Raw genomic sequence first — 18,693 nt, 5'->3', positions numbered from 1 at the left:
CGGAAAAGGCGGTGATCTGTCGGCGCAAGGTCTGCAGAATAAATTGAGTGCAGAGAAACCTCCCACTGAAATTCTTGCAGGGTGGCCTTAACGACCTTTGCTATGTGTGACATTAATCATGGGCAACGCTAAGTTTGCCTGATTTACCGATTTTTTTCTATCGGAAAATCCGCATGTAATAGGTGCAAAGTGAGATATTCAGTAACAATGGTAAAGCGTGTTTTCTTGCACCCTTTACTTAGTTTACGGGGTACAGATGCCCGGAGGTTTTAAGTAAATCTCATCGAGTCATCGACCCAGATAGTCAGTCAATTGGTGCGTAATATATCTTCGGTGTCTCATCCAGATGCCGTCTTTAAACTCAGCATGATTCATCCTCTCACGCGCGCAGTTCATATTCTACAAAGTACGAATATGGCTGCGTTCGCATGTTTTCGACGTCAATGATTTTTTTTTCATTTGAAACGGCCATATTTCGAGTTTTAACTTAAAAAAAAACCATTCCGTTTAGCAAACAGACGTACTTCACATTATCGTGGAAAGAAGGCGCTCTTGCGTGGTGTATAGATGTGGCCAAATAAAGGGACATGCAAAGAAAAGCGGAACATTTTAAAAACCTCCACTGCCTTTTAGCCAACCCAATACACCGTTGAATCCATTCATTTGTTATGCTTTTCATAGCTTTTTTATGCCACATCATGTTAATAGCATATTCTAGAGGCACACGGTTCTCCATATCAATACACCCAAAACTGATAGCTACGTAGAACTTACCTTTGGTTGGTTTCAGCTATATTTTGATAGTCAGGCTCTTTGTAAGCACTCATCGCATTGATGTTGCCTCGGGCCTCTGAGGTGGCGTCTGCTTGCCGAATATTAAAATTTCCAAGTAAAGGCCGCATTAACTGTTCATTTTCGGGGCCGGTGTCCTCCTGTTCCATTGGGAAATTTGACGATAATAATAATAATTAGTAATTAATCAACTATTGTGTTATATTTTACTATATTAATCAATGTATACTTTCGTCAATCTTAGGTTTATGGCTTTGATATTACCAAACGACGATAGCTAGCCTTAGAATTCCAAAAACTTGTCCTAGTTCCAAAAACCAAGTAGAGAGTTTTATGTCCGAACAAGCGAATACACAGGAATTGGTCTGAATAGTAATGAAGGTTATTTAAAGAACGGTTCGTCACGGTCACATTGTGCTGCTGGTGGACTCGAACCTTAGGGAACAAAAATACAATTACGTGCCATGTCTTCGAGAGGCAGTCTGTGCAGGAAGGGTTTAAATAAACGTCTCTCTCAAAATATACTATGGAAATCCAATGGATTTGTTGAAAATCAGTTTACTAAAAAATACAAAAATATATCACTTGGCCTGAAATAATTATGGTGTCGCTACCTTATCACGACGTCCAATAGAATTTAGGTTAGGCTCTATTTGGCGCAATAGTTTGGGTGTAAGCGAAAAAATCATTCGTGATCGGTAACCAAATCGCAGAAAATCGGTAAAGGTAGTTTATTGTAAACTTATAAAACAGGCAGAAAAAATGTACAGGATCAGCTAAAATCGAGCATTTTTTCCCACGCCGCGAACTCCGCCTTTAATATAGAGAAAAATCTGTATAGGGTTTTTCAGTCTTCTTCTAATGTCTGCTATGATACTAATTAAATTAGCTTTCTCTTGTTCGTTGTCTTGGGTTTGTCTACGTCTAATTTAATACACAATGCATTCGGTCAAAGAAAAAGTCCTCATTTTTAGTACTACTGCCACCGTTTCGTGTGATTCCCATGCGGAATGATAGCTACTTAACAACACGATATTAAACATTTTTAAGGTTATTTTTAAGTTAAACGCAGTATAATAATAGCTGACGTAGAATAATAGAAACGACCACGATTGTCACTTAATAGTTTTATTAATACTATGTCTTAGGTAGGAGAAATACAGGTTTCAAAAATACTGCTTCCATATTATCTATCTAATCCAGGCCACATGAGACGATGCCCTGAATTTATATGTTTTTACTGAAGACCTGGCAGCGCCATACAGGAATTGTTTCACATTGTAGCCCAGAACATTTGCAGTATGTCGTTACAGACGGTAAAAAACTACAATTTTGTTAATATTAAGAAAAATTATCGGTTTACTTAAAAAAAAAACTGGGCGCTTAATATTCACTCAGGTAGAAAGCATGTCTGTAGCTACGTCCGGCCAATGAAAGTACCTACTTTTTTACGATCGTTTACCAAAAGGCAAGCTAACTAACATTTCACTACTGATCTAAAAGATATCTCAGTTTTACCTGTAGAGGTGACGCTGTGACATCGGTAAGTTCAGCTAATAACTGATGTCCTTCTCCAAGATTGTACAAGTTAATTATTCCCAGTTGCACCTCATCATTTGTAAATTCGACATGCTGTCAAATAAATACGACGCAAAATTTGAGTGAAGATTAGAATAGAATAAAACAAATATACATCACAGCTGACTAAATTATGTATTTATCTAGAATAGTATAGATAAAAACATTTGTACATTGTAGTTTCCGTTGCTTTTCTGCGAGGCCTTTTCCGTGAGCTGTAGATGAAACATCATTGGCGAGTCATGTCCTGCACAAGTGGCTGGCATCTTGTGCTCTACATTTCTGATGCCCTCCTGTAACGGCAGGGATATTATTATTAGATAGATCTATCATAACACAGATGTGTGCCATTATGTAAAATCAGAAATTTCAATATTTCATATTGACTCATTTACTGCTGAGTTTCATTGAAGCTCAATGAATGTAGTAGGGTCAAAACAAATTGTTTTTTAGTTTACATATCGTATTCTGGCCTTTTCGTACACTTTAATGTATATGTATATTAGTATTAGGCGGGTACCAAACGTGGAACTTGAGGTGAAGTTAAAAATGGCGCACCTTATTTTGTGATATGATAGGAATGTAGATCGATACTTACAAAACAAATAATAAAGAATGACTGGGGACCAAAGATCTCATATATGTGAATATATGAGTTATGAGGGGCAACTTAGTGATGCTGCTAACATGATGTAGGAAAGCAGAAACTAACGTACCATGACTAACATACGCTAACATATCCGCCCAATTTCGGTACTTAGTCCCAGATTTGGTACGCTATTTTCTGTACTATCAACTACAATTTTAATACATGGAAAAGCCTCGCATTAGCTACGCGATGATTCGAGCTTATACGGGATCGCTGGCGACGCAAATGATGCTATAAAATACTTTGGCGACCTCTTGAAGTTTGTCTCATCGCCTTAAACTTACTAAGAAGTAAAAAGGTAGCCAATTTAATAAAAGGCATTTGATGTCACACTATTCTCACCTAATTCGAGCTTCGACCCCTCCGCCACAGCCGTTTCGAACCGAAATTTTGATTCGACAGGCTGACTGAACACCCTGTCTTGGTTTTTTAACTGCTGGATAATGAATTATTTCATACAATCATCACAATTTCGCCGTACACGTACAGCTAAGCTACTAACAACTTTTGCCTAATTCTCCTTGTGCAAAAATAGAGTACAAACTTACAAACGAGGAGCACGCACATGTAAGAACTATATAATTCCTAATTAACCCCCTCGAGTTTCATAGGGAGGTGATAACGTACGACAGATACGAACATATAGAACGATAGTCGGTCGATAGTGTGTCACTCGTCCGATAAACGCGATCCGTATGGTTGAACGCGATCACCGTTGAAGAATGCTATATAGCGTAAGAAAAGATGTTCATCTATAGCTAACGGTCGTTCGATCGCATGACTTACTCGGTGCTGGGTCTTCCTATTTTTTTGGTGATGATCTGATTCTGTTCGATGCTGATAATATGTTCCAGCAAAAACCAATATATTAACGACAAGCAGAGAACAGCCGACGGCTATCGTGATGAACAATGCCTTCGAATAGGGTCCCGAAGCCAGACTCTCGAGAGACAGCATAATCTGGTCCAACGGCGTTGAAACAGTCGCGCTGTTGCCCGACGGGGACTCCGAAGGAGGCATGGGCGAGGATACTGGAGCCATCAACGCAGGATCTACACTCATTAGGTATAGAAAATGTCAGCACAGTGTGGGTTATTATAATACTTTTACTGATGGTAATGACTAGGAAGCAAAACTGAAGAAAGGTAAGCGAAAACTATTAGCGTAGCAAAAAAGGCGCCGTATTAATCTTTTATTGAAAATGACTGGCCAGTCTTACCGAAAGCTACGCGTCGTGGTTGTATCGATTGTTGAGGCTGCGATGTCGATTGTAGCGTGACGAGAGAAGGTAACCGGAATACGAATGGGCTCTGCGAAAGCGGATAACCGCGGGGAAAAGTGAGCCCCTCCGAGGCATCATTGTTTCCTTTTCGATTTTCACTGATGTCTAGCTCGTCGTCACCGACCATTACGAGAGTACCGTTACTATCAACGATGTCGGGCCGATGCAGCGCAGGTATGAGTCGATTCCACAATGACATTCGATGAGCCTCGAAATGTTGTAGTGAACGTGGTTTGGTATCTGTGCGCAGATATAAGGAGAAGGCTAAAGATTGACACAGCTAAATATGAACAGCGACTCCGGAAGTAACGAAATGGAGTTAGTTGACGAATTTAAGAGATAAATGAATCGTCAATTTTTTAGTTACGATTGCGAACGTAAGGCCTTTTGTTTAAGAGCCGGTGAAACTAGAGGTCGTGCATTAGGCCAACCGTGACTTACCAACTAATAGATAGATTCCATGCACGGACTCGTACGGTGGCCAGGAGATTTCCTCGGTGACTGGTCGAGATGGTCGCACCTGAGTTACCGTTTCAAACGTCTCGATCGTGCTCGAATTTGGCTGTCTGCTCAGGCGTGGGACGCATAAGTACATACGTAAATCTGTACTCGCTAAATGTTTCTGTATATCTATATATATATATATATCTATATGTTGTAGCATGTTCATGCAGAAGTACGTCTTCAGCGCCAGTGTGATATGCTGGCTAGTGGTGTTGCGTATTCCTGGTCAAAAAACGTCATGTCTAGCTTCCGATTGTTTTGCTGATCCACGGACCTACATATGGCTATATATCCTTGCGTGTACTGTCTACTTTATTTAAACGCTCACCCTGTCCGTAGGAAATTGCTGATATAGTTGAGCATGAGCTCAGAGACTTGCATATCCTGACGGCTGTAGTTGACACTAGGGAGCGCATCAAGTAGCGGCACCCCAAGAAGGAAATTAAACGCATCTTCTGCCCCCGGCGTACAGGTATACAGATGACTATAATCGCAGTTGCTGCTCTGATACGAAAATACGAATAGATGCGTTGAGCGCTGAATTTTGCTACAAACAAATAGAAAGAGGGAGATAAAAGGAATCGTGTTTATGATAATAATACTCATTTTCATTCATTATATATTTTCACCGCAGTGCCATTTCCTTCTGAATCTTACCCAGTAGCTGTTAGATGGGAGTGTAGCGCCGTGACCTCAATTGCAGGCGCCACGACCGTCGAATCTGATAAAGCGTCAGCGGTATCTTGAAGTATATCAAGCGTCGACGACTCACCCCGGGACCAATTCGTATACTCATTCGACACTGAAAACAATATCTCGTTTTGATGGTACACAAAAAGATTGCGAATCAACGTTCGTAGGGTCTTCTCTTTAAAAGAGAGCTGAAAGAAAGCGGATACGAGTACAGTTACGAGGAGTTATGTTAGTTTCCGTAAATCTAGGTTATTTCTAGACTTTTTGTTACCAGAAGTTTTCAACAAGTGAAATTGATCAGGATTTCCAATCGTATTAGCCTAATATTTAAGTGCTGATTTGAAGTCTCGAAAAAAAAAAAAACAATGTCGTTTGAATTCAACAGTACGGTTGTAGTGAGGTTGATAAAATTACGTGCTTTTTGCTGTCCACACGCTTATTGCAAAGGTTAATTTTGACATTTACATGGTACGAACAAATGTGCACTAGAGGGACTGCTCTTTTCAATCTGTCTTGTTCTTGACGATTCTCCGATACGTACTTCGATTCCATGAACACGCTGGTAGTCATTAAACAGTTGTAGACTTTCCCATTTAGTAACGCCTACGACAAGGTCAATTTGTGAAAATGGTATCTGGCGTCCCTCTGGATGTGACGCTTCGTACACATCTATAGGGACCATATCTCCATCCGGGGTGGGACCGAATGGCCCGCAAAGGTGATCCGGTACTTGAAGAGTTAACGAAGCTCTTACAAGCTCTTCGACAGGACTCTCCCTGAAACACTCCATTGGTGATTCTAATGACGAACTAGTACGTTCAGATTTGCAGCCCAACGCTCGCGCCAACAGCAATGTCTGTTCTGGTCCGTCAGTGCAAACGGCCCATGAAGATAACGCACTACCGCCAACTAGCACTAGGCGCCGTAGCAAATCTGGAATTAAGTAGCAGAGGTGTAAAGCTCTGATTAATATAATAAGTGTTCATTGTATCGTCCATTAGAGCATTGTATAGTTAAGTTGTACGTAATTTTTAGTAATTGCAGTACACGCTTGGTTAAGCGACCACACATAGAGCCGCTAGCGTTAACTCGGCAAAAAATGATACTGCTGACTTTTAAGCTTTGCAATTATTTAGCCGCCATAAGTCATTCGACTCCGTCGGACTCGGTGGAAAAAAAAAGTGGGTCAACAACACCCTTTTTGAGATAAATGTACCCAGAATCGCTTAATCACAATTTAATTAATTGAATAGTTAGTGACGTTTACTTGTAGCCAAAACGTTCAATAAGTAGATGTGCGTGCATCTGTTAGACCGGCTATCGTAGAAATGCATTTGAAACTTTATTTAAGACAGTAGCCTTGGAAGAAACTATCTATTTTATGGTTGAAGTTATTTAAAATCCCACATTTGCTAACTTGATGGTGGTAGCTTCGGCCGTTTGAAACAAGCTCATGTAAAATTCAATCAATCCATTGTATCTCAGCTCTGTCGAGCCAAATATATTTGCCTTTGTTTATCTTCGTTTACTTCCCTTAAATCCAACTTGGTTAGCTAAAGAATTAACAAGGACATAGATACAGAGGGTGTTGATGTTAAGCTTTGCGTTACATTACGAATGGAAAATCGTTAGCATTACTATCTCGTGAATAATACGAAGAAATAGAGAATGAGAATTTAAAAAAAGTTCAATGTCTCCTTCTGCATTACCTTGTCGATGAATACCGCTCCATGCGTTTCAGTGTGTTCTCGCTCATATTTATGTATGCGTATATAGTTTTGATTTTTCCGATATACTGTTGGCTGTACTTACCGGCAGCTCGTGCGTTAATCGCTAACAGGTGTGCCATGGCAGCGGCACGTCCTGCTCCCGCTAAGGTCACTTTGTCCCGGTCACCCCCAAATGCTCCTAGATTGGTTCGTAGCCAGCGTAAAGCGATCAACTGGTCTTGAAGTCCCACATTTGAGAACGACGAAGGACTACCTGAAGACAGAAAACCTACACAACGAAAAGGTCGAATAAGAAAAGGTGATCACGCCAGCGGAGAAAACCACTCATCATCATCACCACCGGTCCAACATCGACAGCAGGCCCACAAGCCCTTTATGGCACCATGGCCATGATCGAATGGCGTTTATAACCTCAACAGAGATCTAAGCAGTCACGACCTTTGTAGGAGTGAGGTAATCAAATTAGCGTTTTAGACGAGTATTTGATAAGAAGTGGCAGATGTCATTGCGTTTTCCGGATGTGCTGGTCAATTAGTGTTGTGCTTTTAAACCCGGAGTTGGTCTCTTGGTGTGTCCCTGTGTTCAGTGTGATAACGTATTGATAACGATCATGAAAAGGTAGTATGTCGTAAAAATGGTACGAAATTAAGAAGTTCGTGTATGTTAGAATGTCTGGTGTAATTTTTTTACTCTTCGGTTTTGAAAGAGAGCTCAAGTTCCAAAATGAAGACTAATAAAATAAGGTTCGGTGCTGTTCACTTCAAATAGTTTTAGTTATACGTCTACTGGCAGAGTTACCACGATTGCCGTTAGCCAGATGAAGATGACTGTGACATCGATAACTGCGATAAAAATCATTGCAAACTTCAAATATAGCAGTCGAGCATAGTTCTCAAGCATCGTTCAAGTTTTATTCATAGACTAAGCAAACTTAACAGTCTAGCTGTGTTGTGACGTTTGGCTAACTTACCGAGGACTCCGAGCCGATAGTTAATAGAAACTACAATTACATTCGAATAGGCAGCCGTTAATGAGCCATCTACATGATTTCCGCTGCCCCACGAATACGAGTCACCCGCCGATAACACTACCAGAACTGGCAATTGACGACTTTCCGACATCTGCAACGCTGAAAAATGAACAATGCGTTCATGCTATCTATCAGCCGAGCGCCCAGCTTTCGTTAGACGAATCCATTCATCCATTATAGCTGACCCTTCCAGTCATCTTATTGCACGTCTTAAATTTAAATTCACAGCAGATGCCTTAAGGATTATACGAGTATAATACGATCTAGCGCTGTTATCTACACTGGATCGCGCGAACGTGAGGCATCGAAGTCACTAATAATCCTCGATAGTGGAAGACTTAGACACTTTTCCACTACACCGCGACTTATCATATACGATTAACATGTGTGTCGGCCACTCGGAAATCGAACTGTTATTTATTTTTTTTACAAGATTGTTCTCTAAGCCTATAAGTATAATACCATATCAATCACACTCACTTGCTGGGACATAGATGTTGAGGTAAAGGCAGTCCTCACTCTGATGGCTTCCATCGACAACAGACCTCATCTTACGCAGGTAGTTAAGTCGTGCGGTGGACATTCGGGCGCTGAGCTGTTCCTCGCCGCCGGATATATTTGGGAAGGCCTGTATGCACGAGGGAGGCATCTTGGTTAGTTCGCGTTCCCCTTCCCAATTTGCGGGCGGCTGTGGTGGGTGAAAGCGTAGTCGACCCGTTGGCGGTGCAGCGTACGGGACTCCGAGGAACACTTCGACGTCCCGAAGCCTGGTGCTCACCGTGACCGGCGATCGAACGGAGAGCACTCGGCCTCGTAGAACTCCCTGTGCCACTTGCACCGTGCGGATACTTTTGTTCCAACTCAGCCAGTGCGGAGGTAGATAGGAAGAGGTTGACCCGCTGCTTGATCCGAAGCTAAACGAGGTGCTAGTGCCGCCCAACCCGCTGCAGATGTCACCAAATAGAAGCAGGGTAAAGACGAGTAATAGACGGATACTGTTGCAGCCACTGATCAGGGCTCTAGCCCCCGTCTCAGAAACTGAGGCGCGGGCTGGCAGCCAAGGAAGTAGGACTGCGACAGGACCGAAAAGCATTTTCAGGCATCTAGCCTCCATCCGGTAGCGACGACATAATGACGCGACTGGTGAATCACCAGTGCGACGCTTTGTCGAATATTCGGCTGTGAAGATGTTCAGTCCTCGTGTACAGCGGTGATTGTCGTTGAAAACGCTGAAAGAAAAGAAAAATCGATAAAGAAGAACGGTTAATGCTATAATCAAGAACATAACAGAAAACTAATTATAATCTGATAATACATTGAAAGGAAGTATTGCTGTAATACGGTTTCCTTTAAGAAAGCAGTTCTGAGTCGTGAATTTATCTGGCGAAGGACATAGGGAGACATTTATGAGAAATCTTTTTTTTTTTTTTTTATAGGTGTATCTTAGACCAAAAGCAAGAACAATTTCTATTGTAGTTAAATAAATGCCTTCACTCAAACTTTTTGCAAGTTCAGCTGTGGGTGATATAGTTATTAGACTTGGGAAATAAAAAGCGAAGCAAACATATATAGTTATTATCATTCTACAACACAACCGAGCTTTCTGCTTTAAAAACGGCTCGACATGTTGGTACACGACAGCAGTGTGTCTTCATATATCTAATATCATTTTGCTTGACTATTAAGGTGTGCCACACGCGAGAAATTTCATTATGTTACTGAGATTGCTGCCAACGTTACTGGTAACACAGTAGCCGCAGCTATTTTGACCAATCAAGTGAGATAGAGTAGACTCATCTCACGTTTACGCGCGCACAAACGAAGACAAGCGTGTGTTGAGAATAGATTGCCTTGGCTTCCACGGACACAGACGATCTAAGCGCAAAAAACCTGTAGCGCTGTGGCGTACCTCAAATTTGTCTGAAATCTCGGCCCAGCGCAAAGGCTCTCCCTATCTACTACTGCAAGCCAAAGGACCAGGCACAGCGCCAGGTTTAAAAAAAAAAACCTTTTATGTGCCTGGTGGACAAGCTAGCGAGCTTGTGCTGATTTTAATTTGGCGTTGGGCCAAAAATCCCAAAAGATACACTATTCCAGGGAGGGAGGCAAGCAGCCGTCTTTGTTCCGCACGACGTGAATACGTTGGAACACGTCTTTTTTTAGAAATGTATATCCCTTTTGTCGCTTACGCCGGCGCATTTGTTCATTCCGCTGTGTGTGGATTCAATTTGCGATGCGTTTGGCACCAGTGGATGGGCCCAGTTCCTTTCCGGCCTCTAGTCCCTCTGTTTTTCAATCGAAATGGTTTCTTTGACACTCGGTTTTTGAAATCGGCGTTTACCGCTTTTTTACTGGGCGCTCATCACTTACGACTGGGCCAGTGAGTGTGAACGGTTCTGAAGGGGGTAGGCGCGAGCTTTGCCGCCTTCGAAGGCGTGCGGAGGGCAAGTCTTTGAATAAAGTCGTTTACAGCATTAGCGATTGACGCCATTGGAATGTGCACGAGGTAGACCGTTGGTCTCAAAGGCTCCTCCTACCTAAGCATTTCAAAAGTCAAATGTAAACACACTGCGTTGTTTGTACCTTTAATGTTCTTTTGATTCTAAATGCAGCGTAAGTAGTCTAGAGCGTTATCGTACAGGCAGTGACGAAAAATTCGACGTTCTCTGACAGAAAATAACTGCTAAATGGAATCAACTAATCTACCTGTATGTTGATGAAACTGTTGCTTTACTCAATTTGACAACTGCATTCGTAGAACTAAAATAAACTTCTATTGCACCATAAGAGAACATCTTAAACATAGCTTGTGCGTTATAAGAAACCGAACATTGTTATTGATCTTGACACAAGCCGCATGACGTTATTTGTAGCGCATCGTCTCTTAGGGCCGAAAAACGTAATCCTCTCATATTAAAGCTATGGGAAAGTAGATTATAATTCTGATGAGAACGGAGTTTACTACAGTTGTGTTAATGGCCGGTAATGCTCATTGGGTTTATATCACGATGGATATTTAAGTGATCAGGGGACCGATGTGTAATAGTCAGCAGCGAATGGAGGAACTTTTCATATTATTATTATTGTAGGGTAATTCGTGATGACGACTTGATTCCAGACAATTTGGCAGGTTAGTGTATGGTAATCGATATATAAATGTTTATTTTCAAAAGGAAAAGTTGTATAGGGCCCGGAATGATAGCAACGGCTACCATGTGTATTTTAATAGAGTTTGCCTGAAACAGCGTCTAACGAAAGTACCTAACATATCTGTTGCCAGCAGTGTCGGCTATACACAATGATGCATTTATCGTGCTAGCCTTTTCTCTTTCGACTAAGTTCTTTTAGCACATCCCAACCAACCTCTACGGCCAGCAGTTATTAAAGGCCTATTATACTGGAAACAGCGGAGAGCCATACTTGATGTCTTGTATACTTCATATATGTAACCCATGGGAAGTCCTGCATGTGGGCGGTACAAAAATAGCATGGCGACCTTGAAAGCTCATCGAGGGTTAAATTAGTAGTTCGCAAGTCAGGCCTATTGCACGATTCGAAAGGTTGAGCTCTGGTAGTAGCGAGCAAACGAAGTTACAATAAATAGGGTAATGCAGCTGAATGGTTGAGTTACTATCTGTAGGACAAATTCTCACATATCCCGTGAGATCTTAGTGGATAACGTATCTGCGTGCTAATATTGCGCAGTCAGTGTGGTCTAGGTCCGAATCCGGGCGTAGACACACTTCGTCTCCTGCTGAGAGTGAGCCGTCTGATGCAACTATGCCTAATGGCGATACCGGACATAAAAACTTGAAACACAAAAACACATCGAAAACCGGCGTCCTCAGCGTCCATGTAATAATACTGTTAGTATTGCAGGCTTGATAAGATTCGACTGGTAGAGATTAGATGTTAACTGGCCGGCTGCAAAGGAGTATATACAACCAGTCGGAACCGAAAGTTCATAAATCGTAACTGTTTATTTTCTGCGTCTATTTCATGCGACCATGTTATCGGACGGAACACCTTCATCCACCGCTCAACGTTTCGGGTACCCCAAAGGTCTTTTCGACGTCCCATCCAGGGATGAATTTGAGCAGCAACTTCCAATATGTGGGAGTCGTAAGAAAACGGCCTCTCCGGTCGGAGCGTTTGATACGAGAAGGTTGCTGTATTCGCGCACTCGCTTCTATTAACGAGGCCGACCATAGATATCTCTCCGCGGTTTAGATACAGAATTTCTTTTCTCATTTGGAAATATTGGCTGACCAGGAATCTAGTAGCTTGTTTGGCAGCACGACCTCAAATCCGTAAAGAAAATTAAATGGAATTCCGTTTAGGGCTTCACTAACGGTAGTATGTATCGTGAGAACTTCTGCAAGCGTTGTAGCGACGGAGGAGCCCGGCACTGCCAGCAGACTCACGGAGGATGCTTCGTGACCGTGCAGATCGTTCGCTTCACCACTCCATTCGTTTCTGGGTGGGCCGTGGTGGCCCTGAGTGTTGTTCGCCGCTGTATACTGCTAGACTTAACGGCCCCGGAAAGGACTTACGTTATTCGTAATGAGAGCTTCTATCGTTCCACACCACCGTTCTGAGGGACGGAAAAGGTCTTTATTATGCCCAGGAAAAGGCGAACCAAACCAAATCAACAGTTTCTATTTACCAGTACGAATAAAATCGTCTTTTCCGAGACATGAAACGACTTTTTAAAATCCATGTTTACCTTGGCGGAAGGACGCGCCGGTGATTCTATGAGCGTTTGGAGCAGACGCCTTTCCCGACCTGGTTTAAATTTCTAGCGAATGGCACAGCTTCAAGCGTACTTCCGGGTCGTCGCCAGACGCTTCGCTCCGCGAAGTAATGGATTATCGATCGGTGAGCGGTCTCGGTAAAGCACAGATGGTTTTAGCAGCAGACTGTAAATACCGCCGGTTAGTAGTTCACGGAGAATCGCTGCAACCTCGTGGCCCAAAACTCTACAGCCTGGGTCTCCGCAGTAGAAACCGCCCGGTCCTTCCATCCTGCAAAGGCAACTCAATCTGGCCATTCCACTGGAGCATGGCCACCAATGGAATCCCCGCCGATGCTCTGCAGGCAATCCAGTGCCCGTTCTGTGACTTTTCTTCCTCATTGCCTCTTTGCGGGGTGTTGCCATTTTAATGACTTTGGCGATATCAGCTGGCCGTGCTTGGCTGTCAAAGGGAAATAAGAACGACTTGACACATGCTAAGGCATGAGAATTTCTACAGCGTTCACAATGCAAATCGACGATCGAATACGCAAAAAACTAATCTGAAAGTATTCCCGTTTGCGACATGATAACGTACAGCGTTAGTACGACAACTTGTGGGACTACGTAGATCTGGAGAACTGATCATACCTTATAGTGGTCCTTTAGCCTTTTGATTCAGGCTCCTGAATCCGAACACTGTACGACGTCGGGTTCGCAAAGGATTTCGCTATTTTTCTTATATTCCTCCTTATATTATTTTTAAAAAAAAAAAATAAATAAAAAAAAAAAAACCCTATGGCTGTAAACAAGTTTTAGTGCGTTCCAGAGAGCTTGTTGGGCCAGATGAACGTCTGCTTTCTCATCTTTTGCTGCTCGAAGAGTTCACACGTCATACAACACGTTCCTATGGTTACTATCGGACTGTAGCTGAGCGTCTCGCTTCCTACAACCATTTAGCAAGATGGCTGCTGTCACACACCAACGCTTCGAGCCTATCAGCTTGCTGCAGACTCTTCGAGAGCTAGCATGTTAAGTTCTTCGGTTCCACTGCTGCCAATAAACTGACAGCAATGGCAAGGTCCGACCGATGGAGACTAACGGTGGATTGCCTGGAGTAACCGCCTAGGAGGACTCGAAATACATTTATTGTAGCTGTACACTTCGCGTGTCCATTCTAGTACATAAAATAATCAAACAAAACGGTTCGGCCGCATATCGAAACGAAGACCTTTATACAAATTTCCCTGAGCGATTACGTAAATCTTAGCTTAAGCTATATAATAATGGACAGGCATTATGTGTAGCAAGAACTCGTGTTTTAGATTAAACATGAATTAGATCAAGTGCACGTTCAATTTCTCAAGGGTTTTGAGGGCACGAAAAAATGAAAATTTTAGATAGCTTCGTCACAGTAATGATAAATAAATTGACAGAAATGCAGGCGTTACTCAGCTGGCTAAATGCATTTGGTAACATAAGCAGGGTGTTTACAACATGCAGCGTGCTTAAGGCTGGTCCAATGGTCTGCATGACGACCGGAAACGATTTTAGCAATCAACGGGCCATTCGACCGATGGTAAAATGCACTCTTGTCAATGAACCGTTCGGTATTGTTGTTTAAGGCTAAATGGGCCACTGCGGCATGATGGCCTTGCCCGGCACAACTCCAGGATACAATGCTAATAAAAACGCTAGAGCAAGCTGCGAGCGTTGTAAGCGTTCGCGAACTTCTAACTTTTTTTCTCTCTTTTCTATTTCTGTTCCCTAAAACGGTATACCTGTGTCAGAAAATTCAAGTCGGCCGCAACTCAGAACGTTTGCGTTTTGACGGTTAATTAATGGAAAACTTAATTCAGAGATGTTTAAAGTGCGTACTCGAATCAACGACACCAACTGAAATTCAACATACCCTTAATTTAATATGGCACCTTCGGGTTAGATTATATTCTGGAAGCTGACGTCCAAATAAGACTGTGGTGCGAGCTAAGTGAAAACGTCTACTCAAGGAGCCAAATGAAATTACTCTCGACATTAGATAAACGCGTGATAGCTTAACAACGATCGCTTTGGAAGAGTAGGCAACCTTTGATCTAACATGAATTCAAGTGGTCTATCTGGGGGCAAAGCCTTATAGGAGATTGAAGCAATACTGCGTACAATATTTAGTGATGACGCGCACCGTTCACTAATTATTTGTCGTTGTTGTGTACCTATCACAAGTACTATAGACGACATGTGGCCACCTAGCGTGCGACTAGATGAAAACGTCCAAGTACGCTGTTTTGTGGAAAAAAATACGCCGTATTTAGCTACCGTCTCTTCTAGCTGCCGTATTTCGACGCCATATTACATTGAAACGCGATAGCTATTTCACCTCGCCCGATTTGATTTCGGGACTATAAATTACGCCTTGTCCGACTATGTCTACAGTGGCCTAGATAGAATCCAGAGAAGGACGAATAAATTTAGGTGTCTAACCATCAAATGTCAAGCCGAGATACTAACGATTAGCTGGCGCTTCCAAATGTCATGCCATCTTCGATCTACATTTAGCTAAGGTGAATGTTATTATGTCGCTCATCTGAAATAACTCAGATTTCGCGCTGCCTACGCGTTGTCAACGTAGCAAAAAACAGCAATCTCATGAAACTACCACTACGGTTAGAAGTCGTTCCATTGAATCTCAGTCGTATACGCATATATCTTATGCGTATTTCCGATAGTATTTGAATATCGGATGCTAGTTGCGACGACATTTTTCCTACGGGCGCGCCGACCCATCAGTCATTCATCGTCATTCGACAAACGATGTTTACATAAATGCCCTCTCAATGGAGCATCTGTCCAAAGGTACCCTAACAGCTGTAAGGGCACAAAAGCGAATTAGTAGAACAACAAGCGTAGACACATAAAAGAAGAAATATCCCTAACCTTTTGTAATCGCTTAGATTTAACCCACTATAGTCGTTATTAGGTCCCGCATAAGATACCGAGTCCTGTTGACTACACTCTTGCTATAGAGATACGAGAAGCAACCGACGAGAATCAGCTTCGCAAATCAAAGTTCCCAGTGAGCGGATTTCTAGGGCATACCTGCTGTTGAACGAGAAGCAGTCAAAAAACGAAATCGTATCTTTCTATACAATGAATAGTAACAGCTCCGATAAAAGCAGCCTTATAATCTAACTGTAAATATGGAACGGAAGCTATTTTACTATTTCATGATAAAAGGGGTGCTTTCATAGACAGTTTATCTGTCATCTGACAGGGTAAATCAATTGAACATATTAGAGGCGTTCGCATCCCGCGCATTGTAGACATATGAAAGGGGGACCTATAATAAAGCCTAAGCTTGTACTGGTTAATCACCTTGGTGCTAACAAGATCCAAGTCTCTGACCGTGTAACAGCCACGACTGGGTAACTTAGTGCTGACATTTTGGCGCGAAAAAAATGGCCACAGACATTAATATTACTTAATTAACTTGCTAATGAATAAGGTCTTGGAGCATTGTCACTTCACGTTTATTATGAGCATCTAAATTTGTTTAGGATCAAATTAATTATAAAGTTATCCCAGTTCGCTAGTCCCAGTTCTGCGTCTGTTGCTCACAGGACCAGATAACTAGATGAGGTTGTTAGACAGGTCCTACTATTCTAGCTACTTTCTTTAATACGAGGCGTTATCGGGTTAACAGCGAAATGCTAGGTGATCCTTAGTATCTGTTGGACTCTAACACCAAGCGTGCCAATAGCTAATGAAAATTACATTTTATGCAAGGCTTCAGGCCCAATATCCTTACAAAGATAATCCTAACCTATAGGGAGTCGCTTTCTCGAATTTTACTTAGGTCTTAGATAGACATCGTAGAAGATGACATACACTGGCGCGCTACACCATGAAACCTTGTCTCCAGTTGGCCTAAATGACGGGAAGATATCTACCTGTTTTCTCAGGTAGACGAATAAATACGTATATCTAATTTGTCTTATTTGGCTAAAGGGTATTAAAGTTTACACCTTTTTTTCTCAGGGTCTCAGTAGATTAATACATCTGGACGAGATTTCTTCTTGCTTCTAAGCATTCGTGTCTTTATTGCTACTGGCCTTTAATAAATGAATAGTAGTTACTCGTTGTTAGTACATATAAGTATACTTGATAGAACTTTCCTTCCAATAAGATTTGTGTCTACCTAAATTTGGTCAACCACCAAAGGCCATTCATTCATGCATCGTTTTAAATCCTGCTCGCCAAATTGATCTGCTGAAAGGAAAAAGCATCTAAAGGAAGAAGAAAATGATGGATTGAATGTTACCTAAGAGGATTAAAGTAAATATAACTTATTTGTTGCTGTAACTATTTTTGCCGTCCACTCGCACCATATATGCATTGTATAGAACTGTACACAATCTTAGACAACGCTGAACACGAACAAACATTGTATACGCTTCGGCTGGATCCATCACGTATATCCAGATCTATAAAATTTAGATATACTGACGCTTTAATTGCAGGAAGCAAAACTGACTATTAGAAATATCGAAATTAAATTACTACAAGTTAACTATAGGCTCGGTGAGTAAATGGACAATTTATAATTTGACAAAAAAAATTTATTCGTGCTTCATTTTACCGGTAGTCTTACTATTTATACATTATCGAAAAACCCGCAAGCTTTTTTTGACTGATTGCAATACAATGTTAGTATTAGCCTAAAAATACGTGAATATATGTTTTACCGGCTCAAAGCACGCTCAGGTATCGCATATTCATTGATAACTATGTCCGGCTCACCCGCTTTACCTGCAGCGTCCATCTGGCCGATCTGAATAGTCAAATAATATCGGTATTTTACAGTACCTTAAACAGGTGCATGCATATGTGCCTTAATAAATTATTTTTCCTAATCACCGAGTTTCTTCCAGTAGTCGTCCGCTTTTTGTGGTATCTATCACAAGGCATCGTACACTGATGTCCGTGTACCCGTAATAGTAAACTAGAAACACAATCTGCGGCAAATTAATGGTAAAGATCATATGTACATTGTGTGTGCTAGCTGAATCACGCATCAAGTAGAACGCGTTGCGTATCGTACTTCTATGGACTACTATGCGATAATTTCAGATCGACGTTCTGTCTTTACTGTTGGCTCCAGACGTATTTAAGTTTGCTAGCTTCATCAACAGATCAAACTTCACAGACTGATTGACGGACATCAACGCTGTACAACGAGCCTGATTCAACTACAACAAAGAGATACGAAGGCATGATGTTGTCCTGTGCGCTATTTCACAGCTTAATCCCGTCTTTCTCGCTAACTAGAATATTTTTTAATTAAAATATTACTACTGATCCTCAGAATTAGAGTACATGAATTAATGGTTGCATATTTCGAATTTTCCACATGAGATTCAAAGGAAATGCCTGGTTTGAGTCTCTGTCTAGTTACTGGCTATCTCGTATAGTAGTGTACGGCTGCTTGGGTAGAACTTGTAGTAAATGCTACACATTCAACAGGCGACCTATTATGCTTAGAAAGTAACGTAATGGGTCCCCTGTTTCCTACTTGCCAGAAGCAATACTCCATTGCCTATAACGTACACAATGTTTCACTTAGCATACAAAATACACATAGTTCTATGAAAACCATAGAAATATGCGTATCTCTATTTCAGATTGTTTCGAGACCAATTCTTATAT

The 18,693-nt window shown here is 41.8% G+C and overlaps 2 protein-coding genes across 7 annotated transcripts in view; one reads left to right on the top strand and one right to left on the bottom strand.

Moving 5' to 3' along the window:
• Nucleotides 1-18,693, bottom strand: part of LOC111244743 (neuroligin-4, X-linked-like) — a 50,759-nt gene that overhangs the window by 12,099 nt on the left and 19,967 nt on the right. For 3 of the 6 annotated variants that reach the window (XM_086979514.1, XM_022792116.2, XM_022792119.2), the window contains exons 2-14: nucleotides 8,739-9,487; nucleotides 8,199-8,357; nucleotides 7,311-7,496; nucleotides 6,040-6,431; nucleotides 5,463-5,686; nucleotides 5,134-5,352; nucleotides 4,743-4,867; nucleotides 4,239-4,541; nucleotides 3,806-4,071; nucleotides 2,544-2,663; nucleotides 2,311-2,424; nucleotides 775-932; nucleotides 177-551 (exon numbers count right to left, since the gene is read on the bottom strand). In XM_086979514.1, coding sequence (XP_086835640.1) covers nucleotides 488-551; nucleotides 775-932; nucleotides 2,311-2,424; nucleotides 2,544-2,663; nucleotides 3,806-4,071; nucleotides 4,239-4,541; nucleotides 4,743-4,867; nucleotides 5,134-5,352; nucleotides 5,463-5,686; nucleotides 6,040-6,431; nucleotides 7,311-7,496; nucleotides 8,199-8,357; nucleotides 8,739-9,372 — 2,964 coding nt within the window. In that variant the 5' untranslated portion in view covers nucleotides 9,373-9,487 and the 3' untranslated portion in view covers nucleotides 177-487. Of the gene's footprint in view, nucleotides 1-176; nucleotides 552-774; nucleotides 933-2,310; nucleotides 2,425-2,543; nucleotides 2,664-3,805; nucleotides 4,072-4,238; nucleotides 4,542-4,742; nucleotides 4,868-5,133; nucleotides 5,353-5,462; nucleotides 5,687-6,039; nucleotides 6,432-7,310; nucleotides 7,497-8,198; nucleotides 8,358-8,738; nucleotides 9,488-18,693 lie in introns of those variants that run through there. The other 3 variants (XM_086979513.1, XM_022792118.2, XM_022792122.2) reach the window with 2 other exon arrangements.
• LOC147758037 (uncharacterized) overlaps nucleotides 1-18,693 on the top strand; it is a 39,107-nt gene that overhangs the window by 19,585 nt on the left and 829 nt on the right. The window lies entirely within an intron of this gene.

The sequence above is a fragment of the Varroa destructor genome, unplaced genomic scaffold, assembly GCF_002443255.2.
Source record: "Varroa destructor unplaced genomic scaffold, Vdes_3.0 BEIS01000002.1, whole genome shotgun sequence".
NCBI classification, from domain to species: domain Eukaryota; kingdom Metazoa; phylum Arthropoda; class Arachnida; order Mesostigmata; family Varroidae; genus Varroa; species Varroa destructor.
The sequence above is the reverse complement of the archived record's forward strand: the minus strand, read 5'-3'. Positions and strand labels throughout refer to the sequence as shown.